The 16,920-nt window shown below is 42.5% G+C and overlaps 1 protein-coding gene across 12 annotated transcripts in view; it reads right to left on the reverse strand.

The window, feature by feature from the left end:
- phactr4b (phosphatase and actin regulator 4b) overlaps positions 1-16,920 on the reverse strand; it is a 39,236-nt gene that overhangs the window by 3,523 nt on the left and 18,793 nt on the right. For 6 of the 12 annotated variants that reach the window (XM_054781474.1, XM_054781475.1, XM_054781476.1 and 3 more), the window contains 7 exons: positions 12,227-12,400; positions 11,735-11,815; positions 9,806-10,309; positions 3,946-4,281; positions 2,568-2,699; positions 1,118-1,643; positions 685-989 (listed from right to left, as the gene is read on the reverse strand). In XM_054781474.1, coding sequence (XP_054637449.1) covers positions 685-989; positions 1,118-1,643; positions 2,568-2,699; positions 3,946-4,281; positions 9,806-10,309; positions 11,735-11,815; positions 12,227-12,400 — 2,058 coding nt within the window. The remainder of the gene's footprint in view (positions 1-684; positions 990-1,117; positions 1,644-2,567; positions 2,700-3,945; positions 4,282-9,805; positions 10,310-11,734; positions 11,816-12,226; positions 12,401-16,920) is intronic. The other 6 variants (XM_054781471.1, XM_054781472.1, XM_054781470.1 and 3 more) reach the window with 5 other exon arrangements.

Raw genomic sequence — 16,920 nt, forward strand, 5'->3', positions numbered from 1 at the left:
GGATCCAGCCGTCCCTCATTTATCGTGTGGTAACTGGTTCCAGACCCAACCGCTATAAGTGAATATCCGTGAAATAGGATTCAATATTAATAAATTGAATATTTTTGCAGTTAAGAGCATAGAAAACCTCTGTATGACCCTCTAAAAACGTTTAACATTATTAGAGCCCTTTGGACATGAAATAACACACCGTATAGTAACCTTTACCTAATATAGGAGACATGATAAGTAATAAGACATAATAACTCGGAAGTTAGCATTGGGAAAGTCCGTTGTTGTAGTATCTCAAACATAATGTGGGTTGTTCGCATTGCATTAAAATGCGATCGTCAGCCTGTAATCCAGCCACATTATGACGTTTGACACTTGATGGATATAAAGGCCAGCTAGTCTGACATGCAACTGGAATACATAAATGTACATTTGTAAAATAATTTATACTGCTGCGCTTCTGCTGGCTTTGTTTACACCACGTCGCGCAACTTTGTCGCACAGGCTACAGGATCTCTGCAGGGACATAAAGGACGGTCACAGCTTTAAGCATAGCAAGCTATCGAGCTAACTAGCGATGTTCGAATAGCAATGTAGCGAGGGACGACTGTATGTGTTTTTTTGTTGTTCTGCTGGTACCAAACATACTGTACATACATAAGCATGTTTTAATCAGGATAATGCGATGCTTACTCAGTGGGGGTTCTTCCTCCTCATCCTCATCGGATTCGTCATCTCTATAATGCACAGGACCATCTGAGTCGCTATCCTCTCGGTGCAGGCCATGCGCTTCATCATCCTCGTCGTCTTGCTCCTCATCTTCCTCGTCATCATTATCTCCACCGGGAATGACACATATTCCGACATCGCCGACCAAGCCTCGGCGACTACGTGGCTCAAGTTCCGGCTGGGGGATCTCCCCGTCATACTCCTCCTCTTCCTCATCATCATCATCCTCCTCCTCTTCCTCATCCTCTTCTGAGTAGTCGTCCTCGGATCTAGTGGGAATGACAACGTTTATTTGTAATGTTTAACAAGCAATGCAAATAAGACAAATACTCTCTCATTAGGGTACTTCCTATAAGATTATCCAATGTAGGCCTACTTCTGTCAAAGTGGAACTTACAGTTTTAGTGGTTGGATGCTGACAGGAAGGGGGCGACCTCGTTCTGCTTGGTAATCAGGAGGCGTTTCAAAGAGCATGGTGTGCGCACGCTGTGACCCGTCTGGGTTGGGCTGAACTGGGCCAGGACTGGACAGAGCTCGCTGAATCATGATATGCAGTGGAATGGGAGCTTGGCGCTGGGGCGACTCAACGGTAGGGCTTGGTGGATCAAACAGGATGGGTATGGGTTGGGGCAGTGGGTGCGGGTAAGAGTGCTGATGGTGGAGGTGGTGAGTGTGCATGTGTTGGCGCGGTGGAGAGGGAGGTATGTGTGCTGGCAGCGGAGGGGAGGGAGGGGGAGGGGGCAGCTGAAAGCTCACAGAGCTGTGCTCCTCAAGAGAAAGCGGTGAGGGGGTGATGGCATGGCCTGAAGTAGAGGGATCCTCCGAGTTGCGTTTGGTGACGGGTGTGGTTCTCTTTGGGGGCATTGGTGGAGAGGGCTTGGCTGGGACAAGACTGGCACCCCCCGTGCCTTGTGTGACATCTCCTGCAGACAAGAGGCAAAGTCTATAACATAAAGCAAACTTTGAAAACATCGGGCATCATTAAGCGAGTGCCACATACTTTATTTTCTATTTGGCTTGCTAATGTGGAATGAAAGCACATGCTTCTTCCGCTGAACAGATAGAGACATCCAGTTTGACAGAATACAAATTAATAACTGGAATTACATGTCTGACTGAGCATGAATGCATACAGAGAAAATGACATCACATGACTGTCAACATGGATGCACACATTGAGCCAACACGCTAGTGTGCAACATGTGCCCCAGGTCAGAGACGAAGGAGACACAAACAGCCTGCATGCTCAACACAGCCAGACTTTTAAACCTGTGCATCAAAACTTTGTTGACAAAAATCTAAATTTCCGCCTCATAAAAGGGACATGCACACTTTTGCTGTGTTATTTCTGAAAGCCTTAAAGTCATATCTATGTTAAGTCATAGCCGTGATGAGTGCTGCCAATCCATAAGCATGCAGATAAGCTCTTTAGTCAACCATTATGTTACAACCATTATTGTCCATTCATTCATGTCCATCCCATTTGAGCAGACTTGAGGGAACCACTTCCTTAAAATTCCATTGATAAATCGCAGGCTATCGACCTGCTAAAAGCTTACTCTCATTGACATGCCAAATGAGAGTATCAAGCTGAAATATGCTCAACTGCTTATATACATGAAGCACGCAGCACACTCATTATCTGCTGAATATGGGCATGCAACTTCTATATCACATTGAAGGTGACACAATCAAGATCCATCAGGGGAAAAAAAAGACACTGGGGAGGAAATACGTGGACAGCCAGAAAGGACGCCACATGGTGAAGAATGCAGACTCCCAAGGTGGGGAGGGGTGCTTCAGACATCGGGCATCCTGGTTTCAGATACCAGAGTGTCTCATTTTACCTGAGCGCAGGCCTCCAGCCCGCCGGCACAGGTAGACAGGCAGGGACAGATAGACATCATACTCGCACTCTCGCTTCCAGCAGGACCAGTAGAGCGGAAGCTGTGCATTCTCTCCCCCCTGCAGGGCGGAGACTAACAGGGGGAGATGGAGGCCTTCAGCTGGAGTGTGTAATGGCTGCAGGTACATTGCTGAAGGCTTTATGCAGTGTTCAGGGATGTTTACACACTGTCAACTTCATTTACAACATAAGCAAATTTCCACTAACACTGACAGGGCCTAGAGTACATGTTACGTAAACCAGTTTGGACTTTTTCAATAGTCTCTCTCAATAATTGGGTTAAAAAGTGAGAAAGATGGGTTTCTGTTTGTCCAAGTGTCACTCATCTCAAATAAGTCATGTCGTAATGTCAGCATCATGCCTGTAAGTTGTGCGTGCACATACACACGCAGGCACACAACAAAATGTTCAAAATTGAATCATCAGTCATAGGATAAGATTCATAACAATGTATCAAAGTACAGTCTCATTCAAAAGGGAATTGGGCAGAAATCCCATGTGAGACAGAAACACACAACAGCCACTGAACTGCTGCCGTGTGAGTGGAGACTCACAGTAACAAGAGTCCTTATCTTAAGTGTCAAAAGATGGAGGGGAAAAAAATGTTGCTACAATAGTCAAACTTCTGTAACAAGTAATTTGCGGAAAAAAAAAAAACGATGCTTAAACTGTGATAGAAACAGCGTCCTAATGAGCCTATTAGACTCAAGTGTTTCCCATGCATTCATTTATTTGGGGCGGCCTGCCATTAATACATTTGGACCACCACAGATACATTTGGTGCTCCTTTTTTGGGATTAGATTTGGTGTTAACCTGTTCACCCTCACTTACAAACACATTATAATGTGACTGTGTAGTATATGACATTGGAACTCTACTTCTTAACACCTCATATGCACATACTGTACCACAACAGATGTGGTTGTGCATTATAACGCAGCTGTTCATCAATATAGTGAATTATTAGATGTACAATTACGTGTGCAATATCTTGAAAATCAGCGCACACTTACATGGAGCACAAAGCATTGTGAATGTGTTTGCCCATGGATGTTATAAGGTGCACGCACGAGCGTCTATCGCTGCACAAAGTTTTTTTTGTTTTTTTTTTAAATCGCCACTCTGGCTGGAGTTTTGCATCATGGACAATTATGCCAATTATACGAGTATGTCATCTAGCCCTCCACAAACACCCAATGCCACAGATAGATTGCAGTCCTGCGGGAAACACTGGATTCTTACATTAGCTGATTGATAAATTGGCCAATGTATTCATCAGAAAAACATACAACATTTGAGGGTTCAGGGTGTTACTTACCCAGCACACCTGGGTTGCCCCTATTCACCGGCTTGGGCGGAGGTAAAGGCGGCTGCTTGGCGGCCTGAGTGGTGGATGACGATGAGGCTACCGATGGGGGCTGCGGCGTGCTCGCACCTGCAGAGGAGACGTTCCTTGTAGGCTTAGACGCGGCAGCCGAGGAGGAAGAGGAGGTCTGATACTGGTTGGATGGGGGGCGAGATGGCCCCTCGCTGCCAGGTTCCGGTGTGGAGCTTATCAGCCACTTTGGAGGCATGATGGACTGTTTAGGCGGCAGAGGTTCACGAAGAGTGTCTCTCAGGGCGTCAGGGTCAGGGGCAAAATGGCTGTCTGACTCTGAAAACAAGACACCATAGCAGATAATTGAAATTTTTTAACTCAAGTTTTAACAATGTTTTAGCACGTTGGACTATACTAGAATAGAAAAGAAAAAAATTCTATTTGTACTAATGAATATAACAGAAAAATAAGATCAAACATGTTTCCATCTCATTTTTCCCCCCATTACAAAATATCATTTTAAATTCTAGCTTAACATGGCTGGCTATAAATGTTGCATTTGAGAAAAAAAAAACAGTGAGCTATTTGCTGCCAGTTCACCACTCAAAGCATGCACCGTGATAGCACTTGATTGAGAATTGCATTATCTCTGGATCCGTGGCAGCGCGATAAACAGTGTAGGCGACTGCAATTACCACCACACCACACAACACAACCCCCAGCCTTCCCCACATGGGCATAACTGAGGGATCCCACATTCTTCTGCAATTCCTAAGCCTTTTTTTCTGCTACAACTCAAATATTTCTGATTATTTATTTACAGTCTGTACAGATGTGAAGTTAAGCATCTGATCTTAAAGGAGAGAGAAGACCAGAGGAAGTGGGTGCCAGCTGGAACTAGCTGCCTGGTTGCCTGATAGCGCTTTCTCCTAATTATCAATCCATCTTCTTCCGCTTATCCGGGGTCGGGTCGTGGGGGCTGCAGCCTAGGCAGAAGCCCAGGCTACTTTATCAAGCTGCTCCTGGAGGATCCCAAGGGGCCCCCTTGTCAGTGGAGAGATATAGGCTGAATCCCAATTCCACCCATTACCCCTTATCTTAGCCTTTACCCCTAGGTTTTGTGCGTTCATGAGAATCAAGTGGTGTCCCAATTCTCCTTAAATCAAGGGGTAAGTGCTAAGGGGTGTAAAGCCCTACAAAATAGATGTGGTAGGGACCTGACTTGAAACGTAGGGTTAAGTGGAGTTTACTCGGATACCACACTCCAGCTGAAAGGACGACAGAGTGGAGACCGAAAGAAGCATACAAATGTAATTAAGCAATTAAGATTAAGAATGAAGAGTGCAGATAAAATACTTTCAGTTGTCATATGCACAGTTGAATAGAAGTGTTTTCAGTGTGGATTTGAACATTGCCACAGTTGAGGATTGTCGTACATCTTCGGGAAGATTGTTCCAGATTTTGGTAGCATAAAACTGAATCGCAGCCTCACTGTGTTTAGCCCTGACTCTGGGCACCCGCAGGCGACCACTCCCTGAGCTTCTCAGAGCTCGAGATGGTTTATGTGGCTCGAACATGTCATAGATGTACTTTGGCGCAAGACCATGAAAGACTTGTACACAAGCAGTGATGTTGTAAAGTCTATTCTCTGAGCAACAGGTGGCCAGTGCAGAGACCTGAGCACTGGGCTAGTACAGTCATATTTCCTGGTTCTAGTCAGGACTCGAGAAGCAGCATTCTGGATGTACTGCAGCTGCTTTACTGCTCGTTCAGAGAGCCCGGTGAGAAGGCCGTTACAGTAGCCTAGCCTGCTGGAGACAAAGGCATGGATTAGTCTCTCTAAATCTGGCTTAGACACTATTCCCTTGATTTTGGCAATGTTCTTTAGATGGTAAAAAGCTGATGATGTTATTGATTTAATGTGGCTGTTAAAGATTTCTAACCTGATGATTAGATTTTAGAGAAAGCATCTCAAAGTGGCTAATAACACTTTCTCTTTGTTTCTGTGGGTCAAAGACAATGATTTCAGTTTTGTCTGAGTTTAGCTGGAGAAAGCTCTTTTGCATCCACACACTCATCTGTTTGATGCAGTGACAAAGTAAATCTGCAGCACCATGTTTACCGGCCGTCAGTGACACGTAGATCTGAGTGTCGTCTACATAGTTGTGGTAGGACACATTGCAGCTGCATATTAGCTAGCCTAAAAGAAGCATGTACAGATTGAACAATAAGGGTCCTAGGATTGACCACTGGGAAACCCCACAAGTCATAGCCATTTGTTCTGAGACACAGTTACCAATTCCAAACAAGTACTTCCTGTCCTCCAGATAGGACTTGAACCAGTTTAGAACAGTACCAGAGATTCACACCCAGTTTTCTAACCTCTGTAATAACATCACAAGGTCAACTGTGTCAAAGGCAGCGCTCAGGTCCAGCAGAACTAAAAGTGAAACTTTGCCTGCATCTGTGTTCAGATGGATATAATTTGTCACCTTGATCAGAGTTGTCTCAGTGCTGTGGTAGGGCCTAAAGCCTGATTGGAAAGTATCAAACACATTGTTAGAGAGGAGAAAGGCAATATGATGTTGGTTTACATCCTTTTCTAAGACTTTTCCCAAGACGAAATAACCGGCTAACACATATCTAACTTCACTGCAATCTACTGCATTTCATATAGCGACCACATTAGTGTTTTGTAAATTACATTTTAAAATCACCCTTTAGCTTGCTACCTCGCTTTAGAGGGGAATTTACATTACTGCACTGTGCTGTGACTTTGGGGTTTCATATTAGCTACCGGATCAATCATGTAATGCAGCACATCGTAGTGCAGTCTGTTTGCTGTGAATTACAACCACGCTCGTCCACCAACAATTCTCATGGTGAGATATGTTTGTTGTATTCAGGATACAGTATGGATGGAAGTGAGCTAAATAAAAGATGTACTGTATGTGGACACACACCAGATTATTAAGTTTAAATTATTCAGTTTATTTAACTTTTGGAATCTAACATTACCCATCTGTTCTTATGCCATTACTCTCTGTTTTCAGCACACTATTACTACTATTAATACAACTAGTATTATTTTTGTATTTACAATGAGTTAATAGTTGTAGCTCATCAATCATGCATGTGTCATTCCTGAAGGAGATGCTGAGCCAACTGAAGTCAGCCCTCTGCTACACCACACAGCACTCCAGGACCATTCAAAAGCTGCAATCACCAGTATGGAAAAGTAAAATGCAACAAAATGTCATTTTGGACTTTCTTACAAAAGCATCTGAGAGACAACATCAACAACAGGAGGAAACCGAGGCCACAACAGGAAGGTTTTTAAACCTTGAAGTAATGTTTGATAAGGTTTATACATTTGTTGATGTTCATAAAGTTTGTTATATTGTTATTTTTATTTCATATGTATATTTGATACATTTTCTGTTTTTATAAATGTTGCTACAGTGCTGGCTGTAAGCTGTTATTTATTAGTTCTTTGTTGTTTTGCAATAAATGTCACAGTAAAAATGTGTGCATTTTATTAAAAAAAAAGGTGTTGTGAGGTAGGCTATATAACACTGAAAGCAGTGAAGGGTGATGAGAATCAAGTGGTGTCCCATTTCTTAGTGGCTTCTTCCCCTTGGCCCTCGGTTTAAAGGGGTAGGGGAAGGATTAAGACATGGGGTAAGAAGAAGGGGAAGGGCAAAGGGATCGAATTAGGATTCAGCCATAGTCTCTCGAACGTGTCCTGGGTCTTCCTCGAGGCCTCCTAATGGTCAGATGTGCCCTGAACACCTCTCCAGCAAGGGGTCCAGGAGGCATCTTGACCCGGTAAATTGAGAGCTTTGCCTATCGGCTCAGCTCCCTCTTCACCGCAACGAACCAATGCAGAGTATGCATCACAGTAGACACCGCACCAATCCGCCTGTCAATCTCGCAATCCAGCCTTCGCTTACTCGTGAACAAGACCACAAGGTATTTCTCCAAATTACTCTCCTAATAATTTGGATGCGGGGGTCTACCACATTAACATTCTCACTGCAATAGTACATACTTAGATCGTGGGTGTCATCACCCGTAATATTATGATTAGACGGCTGTTTGCAACTGTGAAACAACATAAATGGATACAGAAACAAGGAAAGCACAATCATTTTTTCCAAGCTGAGACTGATACCAATAACTGATAACTTTTTATATCTATTATTTTTGCATTTAGATTTATCTGTAGTTTGTGCACAACTGGAGGTAAGAACGACTCAAACAAGGGAGGACTTGACAAACTGTACCTTTAGATTTGTACTGATCAAATATCATGTCATCACTACGAACAAAAAAAAATTGTCGTATCTCAGAAGTACAAACTGTAGCTCCAAGGGGTTTACTAGTCGACAAAAGCCGGTATCTTCAATGATGGTAAAGCGCTGGTCACCCAACGGCATCATTTCTGTGATGAAATCACAGATCGCTTTAGCCCTTGGGCCGTCTGTGGCAAATTTTTTTGCAGTTTTCAAAAGCCGCAGCAATAGGAACGAGCCCTGGGTCATAGCAATGCTGCCATTTCAGGTGGCTGATAGGGTTTGATGTGTTGAAGCTCAATGTTTTTTTGTTCCCTTATAGCAGAATGCAGAGCATTTGGCAAAATGTCTTTCCCTGAAACAGTCAGAAGTAATGGTTAATGCCGCCTCATTGGAGGCATTGATTATGTATTTATTTATTCTATTGGTTATGTGTGTTTTTTTATGTTATCGGATTTATCGGTACCACTTCATAATTCGTCATATCAGTCCCTAACAAAAACATTTGCTTGTAAGACCAAGTTGCATTAAATAACATTGACTGCTTTAAGTAAAAATAAAATGAATAAATAAATAAAACTTAGCATCCAAAATTTAAAGTACAAATGTATTTCGCAAGTAAGCTGCAGTAGTAAATCTGTCGTATTACTGCATTAATGACTGCAATACGCCAGTTCCGTGCTTCCTTTCAAAACAAGTTTAAACTTGTCAACTACAGAAGAATGCACCAGTCTTTTCTGCATGTGAAATGGAGAGGATTCTTATAAATACCAGTTACACAATTATCAGACATTACCTTTAACTGAAGTCTGCTGCACATTGCGATTGTCAATATTAATATCGAGGGAGTTTTATCTGTTTTCATGTTACTATTACTCTATTTTGATTCCCTGTCTACACACAAACGGGAGACTGAGTTTCTAAAAGTGTCCAGCCCTGTTTGGAGGGATATAAAACACTGCACATGGATAAAAAACAAAAATACAACACAAACGCTGCTCTGAGAAGACGCACCATGGAGTGGTCAGCTCAGTGTGTGCCTACGTAACTAATCTATAAAAACATTGTTCACAACCACTGACAAACTTTCTCAGTTCAGGATGAGCTATTTTTGACTCTTCACAAGCACAGTGCGTTCACTGCACAGGCTCATTCATCAGACAGTGACAACCTAAATCTAAAAAGAGCACTTAACACCATTGTTTCAAAAAGAGTAATGTTGCATTAAAAGCAATTAACTTAGCATCTTTACCAATTATCCCAGTGTTAAACTCAACACTGCGAGTGTTAAAGGGCAATGACGGGTATAATGATTGTGCCACGTTAATTAGGAGAGGAGAGGACAAGCTATTCCACAATGTTCCTGAATAAGAAGCTGGAGCAGGGCCCCTGGGAGCTGTCAGAAGCCTGTCTATATCTGGGAGACCAGCACCTGACAGCGAGACCGGAGAGCAGTGAAATATGCTCCCACCCTTTAAAACAAAGGAGGTCATTGTGTAAAACACACCTCTCTCATTCTTTCCTATGTGAAATTAGGAGAGGTAAACATGCATACAAAGACTCACCTCTACGAGCCCTTCCCTCTTCAGCAGACGCATGTCGAGGGAGTGTGGGCTTCCAGTCCACATCAGCCGGCCGACTCCTCCTGCCATCCTCTGATGGCACTTTCTGCAGCCCAGGCCTCCTCTGTCCATTTTCAGGGAGAAGCTGGCCCCCACTTTGGCCGTCACTCATCTGATTGTGAACCTGTCCTTGCCAGGCCATGTTAGACTTCCACTCGTTCTCCCCATGTACTCGAGTTCCCATCACGCCACTTCCTCTCTGTGGTTCTTCCGGCGGTCCAGAAGCCCTCGAGGACAGAACTCTCCGTCGATCACCATCTGAGGGACAGCGGCCCCTATGGTCTTCCGTCTGGGGGAGCCAAGTAGGGTTTATCCTAAAGTCCGAATCGGAGGGTGCTTTGCCCTGGTTGCTCCTTCCAGCACTCACACCCCCTCCTCCACTCACAGGCAGAGTGTGACCATTCTTCACGTAGGGCTGCTTCAAGCTTTGAGCTGCTCCATCTGCACCTCAAGTTAAGACAGACAACATTGCAATTAATCCTTTATTTGGCTTTTTGGGAAAACATTTCTCACAGAAAATGCCTAAATTACTGTAGATATTGGCATGGGAACGGGTAATACGTAGATTAATTAATTGCTAAGACTTAGGTTGATTGCGTGGCACTGATTGAAACAAAATGGAGTGCACTAATTGACTGCAACCAACAGAGACGCTGTTGATTCAATCTCAACCAGCTGAGGTATTCAGAAGAGCAACATGACCTCAACTACAGAACGATGAATTACAGCCACACTACTGCTGGACTCTTTCAGGTACTAATAAATTGCTCAAGATACTTGTATCGAAACAGGGGTTCAAAACATTCAGAGTTTCTTCAAAACAAAGAACTGGAACTATGTTTTTAAATAATGTAATTTCCCTCCAGCAATTAACATTAGTAAGATAAATAAATAGTCTCTTAAAAATGTTTTCTCACTGTTGATCAGTGATATTTTGTCAAATGTCCATGCCCAGCCTAAATGTCAATTTACTGTTCTGGATTCTTCCGCACTTCATTGTCATTTGACAGTGTTGAAAAATTTTACAAAAAATGAAAAAAATTAGAAAATATATTGATAATTTGGGCCATGTATCAAGCAAATAGGTCTTGATTTGTGGTTTTGCTTCATTAAACATAAAACACTATAAATATCTGTGGGCTGTGTTAGCTATTGGAATACATTTTCCCTGCATCCCTGTCTGACATAAAGTAGATATTAATAAGTTGCTTATTCAATACTGAAAATAATCAATGGTTGAAGCCCTTATCCACAGTCATAAAAAACCCAAGCCCTGTAGACACTGATGTGTGTGTGTGTGTGTGTGTGTGTGTGTGTGTGTGTGTGTGTGTGTGTGTGTTGGTTGGTATGATGAAGGAGCAGCTGGAGATTTAATAAATGGGCTTCTGCAACAGCGCCCCGCTGCATTTTGATTGCACACGCCCCATTCAAAGCTACTTTGCTGCAGGGCACCATTTGTTCCACTTTACCTCAGCTCTAGAGAGACATTTTAAAACAGACATTACACTACCCCCCCAAAAAACAAGCAAACAAGCAAGATGAAAGGACATTTGACATTTTCTAAATATGCCTCTGACACCCAGGGGTGCTGTCAAGGATTTGTCACTTTGGACAAAATATCACTTTGGACCTCAACAACAACAATACAATATATATATATTTTTTGTAGGCCTCGTAAGTCATGGGTATCACTCTTTCGCCCCCTTACAGTGCCCCTGCAGACACCTGCTAGATGTGAGTACAGTGTTCCTGCCATTATGTACTGATGACTTCACTTGGCCAACTGTGTGGGTGCAACAGCGTCAGGACTGCGAAAGAGCAGATACAGACGCTGCTGTGCAAAGATCAGATGAATCACAGACGAACTTGTACCATTGTCCGGCACCTCCTTCAGCACTCCCTGTTCTATAAGCTCCTGTCGGGTACGCCTCGTCGACATCCTTCTCTCCAGTTCTGCAATAAAAACAAAAACGCATACGTTAATATGGCAACACATTCCAGAATTCAATGACGTAGGTTACAAGGCTCCTAAACAACAGGGTAGCTGCTAATTGTCATTGTTCAATGTGCACTACAAGCCACATCAGACCCATGACAGAATATCCAGTAATAAAACTTTGCCCTTTTCATAGAGCCCAGCTAAGCCGGGATATTTTCACAACTGTGTGCACTTAAACATAGCAGTTTGGTAAGTCGCACTCCTATCCCTGCATTCCCTTTTACACAGGCTGTATCCTGCCTCTGCTACAGCTCTGAGAGTGCCTCCAAAATGTGAAATATTAGAGGGAGGACCCTGTCAGTGCTGTTTGCACAGAACAGCCAAAAGAAAAAGCTCTCTAAACACAATAAATTCACAAAACAAACCTTCTGACGCTTCCTTGAACTTCTCGCTGCTTTTCTTCTTACGCCATTTCCACGGCTTGAAGATCTTGCCAAGACTGGAGAACTTGCCCTTGCGTTTTGGGGGAGGGGTACTGTCCCCCGTTGTGCTGCCCGCCTCTGCCACCATCGTGCTGTGGTGCTGCTCCCCTTCATCGTCTGAAATGACAGCAGTGATGTCATACAAGGAGGCACTTATAGAACATAACACAGAAACAAGAGGTTCATTTTGTGTACCACGGGCTTGTTGCACAAATCTAGAATAAGGGATTAAGCCGGGATATCTCTCTGCCTTGATATCTTGATATTGGCTGCCTAGCTCAATCTATCGGTGATCCGGTTGTACAAAAGTGGGATAGTGGAAAGTGGAATATGTTCTGACATAAGTTACCATGGAGATTTATTCTGTGGAGTTAGCCTGCTCCATACCAGGCTAAGGTACATTTCATCTCATGCCTTATGTCAATCAGTAGTCACCATAAATGGAAACCAATAATTAATCCCCTGCCCACTACACACTGTTATCACATTCAACTACACTCACTGTCATTATTTTAGATGATGTTGCAATCATTAGATAATTTATTAGATCATTCACACATACTATATATAAAATACACATCCCATATAAATACAAATACACATCTACAATATAAAAAGGAGGTATACAGTCTGATGGAGTTATATTTATACAATTTCACTCACATCTGCAGTCAATTTCACCTACAATTTCAACGGATAAATAATCACAGCGCGACTACATTTTCGGTAATGTTAATTGTGGTGGTTGTGGATGTGTACTACAATACCCAGAAGCCTTAGCGCTCGAGGGGAAGCCAGAAGTGAGTAATGGAGTAATGGTGGTATGATAATAAAGCAAAGAGTTCATAGATATTAGTGTACACCGCTGTTCTTGATTTGTTGAACAAGCAACAAACAACATTAACTGACTATTTGGATTATAATTATGATGGTTTCCGTGGAGCAGCGAGGTGTATTTGTGCACTACTTACACACAAAGTATTGTAGATCATCTCTGCAATACTTTACCACGCTTTCTCTCTTTGTTTTATGACCGTGGCGGGGCTGCCTCTCCTTTGTATATTTGCTCTTTTGCCTCCTCAAAAGCCTCTATGAGGACTTCTGCTTCTATTGGGGAAATGTATGTCCTGCACAACGTATGTTGCCTTGGTGAATCGGTGACTCTGTGATCGATAGGCGGGGTCTATTTAAGGAAGCCGCGTATGCGCACTGATCCGGGATTGGTTTCACCTGGCTTGATTAATCAGTGTCTACGGATCCTGGCTTGGGCTTTGTGCAACCAATTAAGCCTAGATGCTCTTGCTTTGGGTTGGCTGAGCTCAGCTCAGTCATTTATCCTGGATTTCTGAATCCTAGTTTTGTGCAATAGGCCCCAGTTGTTTAATCTGGCAAAATGACAAAGATAAACTAGTGTGCTTTGGTTCACCTTGGAAGGATCACACATTAGCATTTATAGTGAAACCTCTGATGTTGACTGCTACTTAAGTTGTACAACTAGGTAGGACTACAATTTTGGGCAAAAAATATGCCTTACATAAAAATTCAAGTCATGTATCATGTTTGCATATCGTGCAAAATCGTGTGAAACATGCTCTTATAGGGATAGTTTGGATTTTTTGACATAAAGTTGCATGACATCCCAATCAGCAGTGTACTACAACAGTGACTTACACCCCCCGGGTTTTTCCTCTCCTATTGCACTAAAGCTTGAGAGAACAATTGGTGGTCAAATAAAGTAGGAAGTGGAGCCATGGCGAGAAACTAAATTTACTGATAAACACAATGGTGTTCTGGTCACTGAACATGTTCACCTTTGGAGGAAGAAAAACTGTGCACTGCCAATGATTGGTGTCTGATGGAAAGAGGATGACTGAAGGCAATTAAAGTGTTTATGCCTTGAAGGAGTAACAAATACATGTTTCACGAACAAGAACATGATGAATACAGCTTCACCAAAAGCCTCAATATTCTGACACTAGATCTTGTTTTTAAATCACGGTAGAACCAAGCTAATCTGCCGCTCCAAACTAAGTGAGCTACAGTATTCTCGTTGAAGACTGTTATTATCTTTAGCTCGGAGTTCTCGAGCACCGAGTGTGTTTTGGCAGGATGATGCTGAGAGCTCATAGACACTCCACATATCCACAGTTAACAAGAGAGGTCTGATGATGGCGTTCAGCCAGAGTTCACCAACATTCCTTGGCTTGGCGGAGACTAGTACCTTATCAGCCTTCCAACCCTCACTGCCTCAATAGAGAAACCAGGCACGCACACTGATGAGGTCACAAAGCACAAATGAGTGTCAAGCATGTTATACGCAGCACAACTTTAAGAATGAGCTGCAAAACAAGTGTCTACTGTCATGATTACATGCTCTGGACTGGTGATTGACAGGCCTACTGAGGGTAAGCCAAATGACAGGATGCTGAGAGTTTAGATGTTGGTGCTGTCAAAAGGAGCATCTGCAGCGTCAACCGGCATAATGTTTACCTTTGCTCAGAGAACAGGGTCTTCTTCAAAACATCTAGGTCCATGCATACAGTGAAAGTATTTGGACAATTACTGCATTTTTTGGCCTTTGTATGTACCACCACAATTGATTAGAAATCTTTTTACAGTCAATGTGTGATTGAAGTAAGTGTAGGCGTTCAGCTGTAAGTTGAGAGGTTTCCCAAAAACATGAAATGCAACTATTTAGGAATTCCAGCTAGGGTATGCCTCTAGAGAAGGGGTCTCAAACTCAATTTACATGGGGTCCGCTTGAGATAGGGTCTGGTTGTGGCTGGGCCGCATGAAGTATTGGGAATAGGGCTCGGAATCTCAGGGTACCCCACAATACGGTATGATACGCGATGCACAGCTCCCGATAATGATAAAATCTCGATACAGCGACAGGGTCAAACAAAAAAAGAAATACATTTCATAGTTTGTATTTTGCTGCATTCAGTTGGGATAGGCTCCAGCTTACTTGTGACCCTAATGAAGACAAGCTATACAAAACGGGTGGAATTTTTGCAGTATATTTTAACCAGACTACAAGCAGCAATGGTACAAAAAGAATGAGGATGTTTTAGCAACAGTGGTGTAAACAGGATTTTAGTTTCGGTGTCTGAAAAACAGAAAAGCTATTTTAAACTCATTCAGAAAACACAACATCTCATGTCTCTCAAGTACTGTAGATCAATTCTATAAAGTAGAATCATATCAAAAAGAAATATTTTTTATAGCATTTACACTACTCCATGTCTAGTCGCAGGCCGCAAAATATGACCCGGCGGGCCACAAATGTTCCAAAGTGGGGTACGTGTACCCCTAGAGGGACGCAGATTGCTGTAGGGGGTATGTGAATAAAAATTAAAAACCGACTTGACGACATTAGCGCCAAACACTAAGATTGACGTAATGGGCTTGAACACCTCATGTGAACAGCCACAGCAGGTAAGTAGTACGGTACAGAAGAAAGGTAACAGCATGAAGTTGTGAATTGTTCCGTGTGCATTAGATGAACAAATAAGTTTAAGTGTTAAGTGTTTAATCTTGAAGATTTTTCCAGACCATTTATATTGTGTGCTAAATGAGAGCTGATCTTCTTACGTGGTGCCGTGACTAATTAGTACGTTTTCTGAGCTGAATGAGCCTGTCATTTGTTTGTTGAATGGATGCACTGACTACGTTAGAAAGCTCCCAATTTTACACGTGTAAGTAAATTTACGTTTTCACAAATAATTTCTTCCTTTCACCTCGTCCTTGTTCACAAATGCTAATGCCATTCAGAAATGCACAGATGTGAGCTTTGATAATAATAACTCTGTACTGCTGTGCATTTTGCTTGGTGCATAATCTCATGCTACATGTGCTTACATGCTCATTTGGCTCAGTAATAGGCCTCGTATTGAATTAATTTCCTTATTGATTTCTGTACATTATGTGCTATTAGTTCAATTAACATTAGTTGAATTGCACTGTTGTTGCCAACACAGCAAGAGCATAAAGATCAGTTCACCACATCTTACCACTTAGAAATAAATTCACCAAACAAAAGACAAACCTGCCAGGAGATATCTTACACCTCTAAAACCCTCTCCGTTTTAAATTAGTAGCTTATGTGTGCAGCTGGAAGATAAGACATGACTTTTTAAATATATTGTTATAACAAAAATTGAATAATATGTCAAAGATGTCTCATTGTGTGGTTTATGTTTTTAAGTGTGCAGGTGTAGGGGGTACATGACTTCCAGTCAGATGTCTGAAGGGGTACGTGACTGTGAAAAGTTTAGGAACCACTGCTCTAGAGTACCTCAATTTTCAGGGGCTCAAATGCATTGTTACTTACTTGGATTGAAATCCTTTGCAACCTACTTCACTTGCTGCCTTCAGTTTTGTCTTCAATAAAGAAAAGCATGCTTTACATGGGTGTCCAAAGTTTTTCCAGTGAGGGCTACAGACAGAAAAAAATTAATGTTGCGGGGGCCAATACCACTTTTGTCAATTAAATGTAAAACAAGATTTTCTCAAATGTTAAATATATTCAGAGAAACATCTCCGCTTTGTGTTATAGGTGACAAAGGGTTGTCCAAACTCCAGCCCCAGAGGCCATTTGCGGTCTCCAGCTAATTTTTATTGGCCTGTGTCATATT

This window comes from Dunckerocampus dactyliophorus, chromosome 7, assembly GCF_027744805.1.
Source record: "Dunckerocampus dactyliophorus isolate RoL2022-P2 chromosome 7, RoL_Ddac_1.1, whole genome shotgun sequence".
NCBI classification, from domain to species: Eukaryota; Metazoa; Chordata; class Actinopteri; order Syngnathiformes; family Syngnathidae; genus Dunckerocampus; species Dunckerocampus dactyliophorus.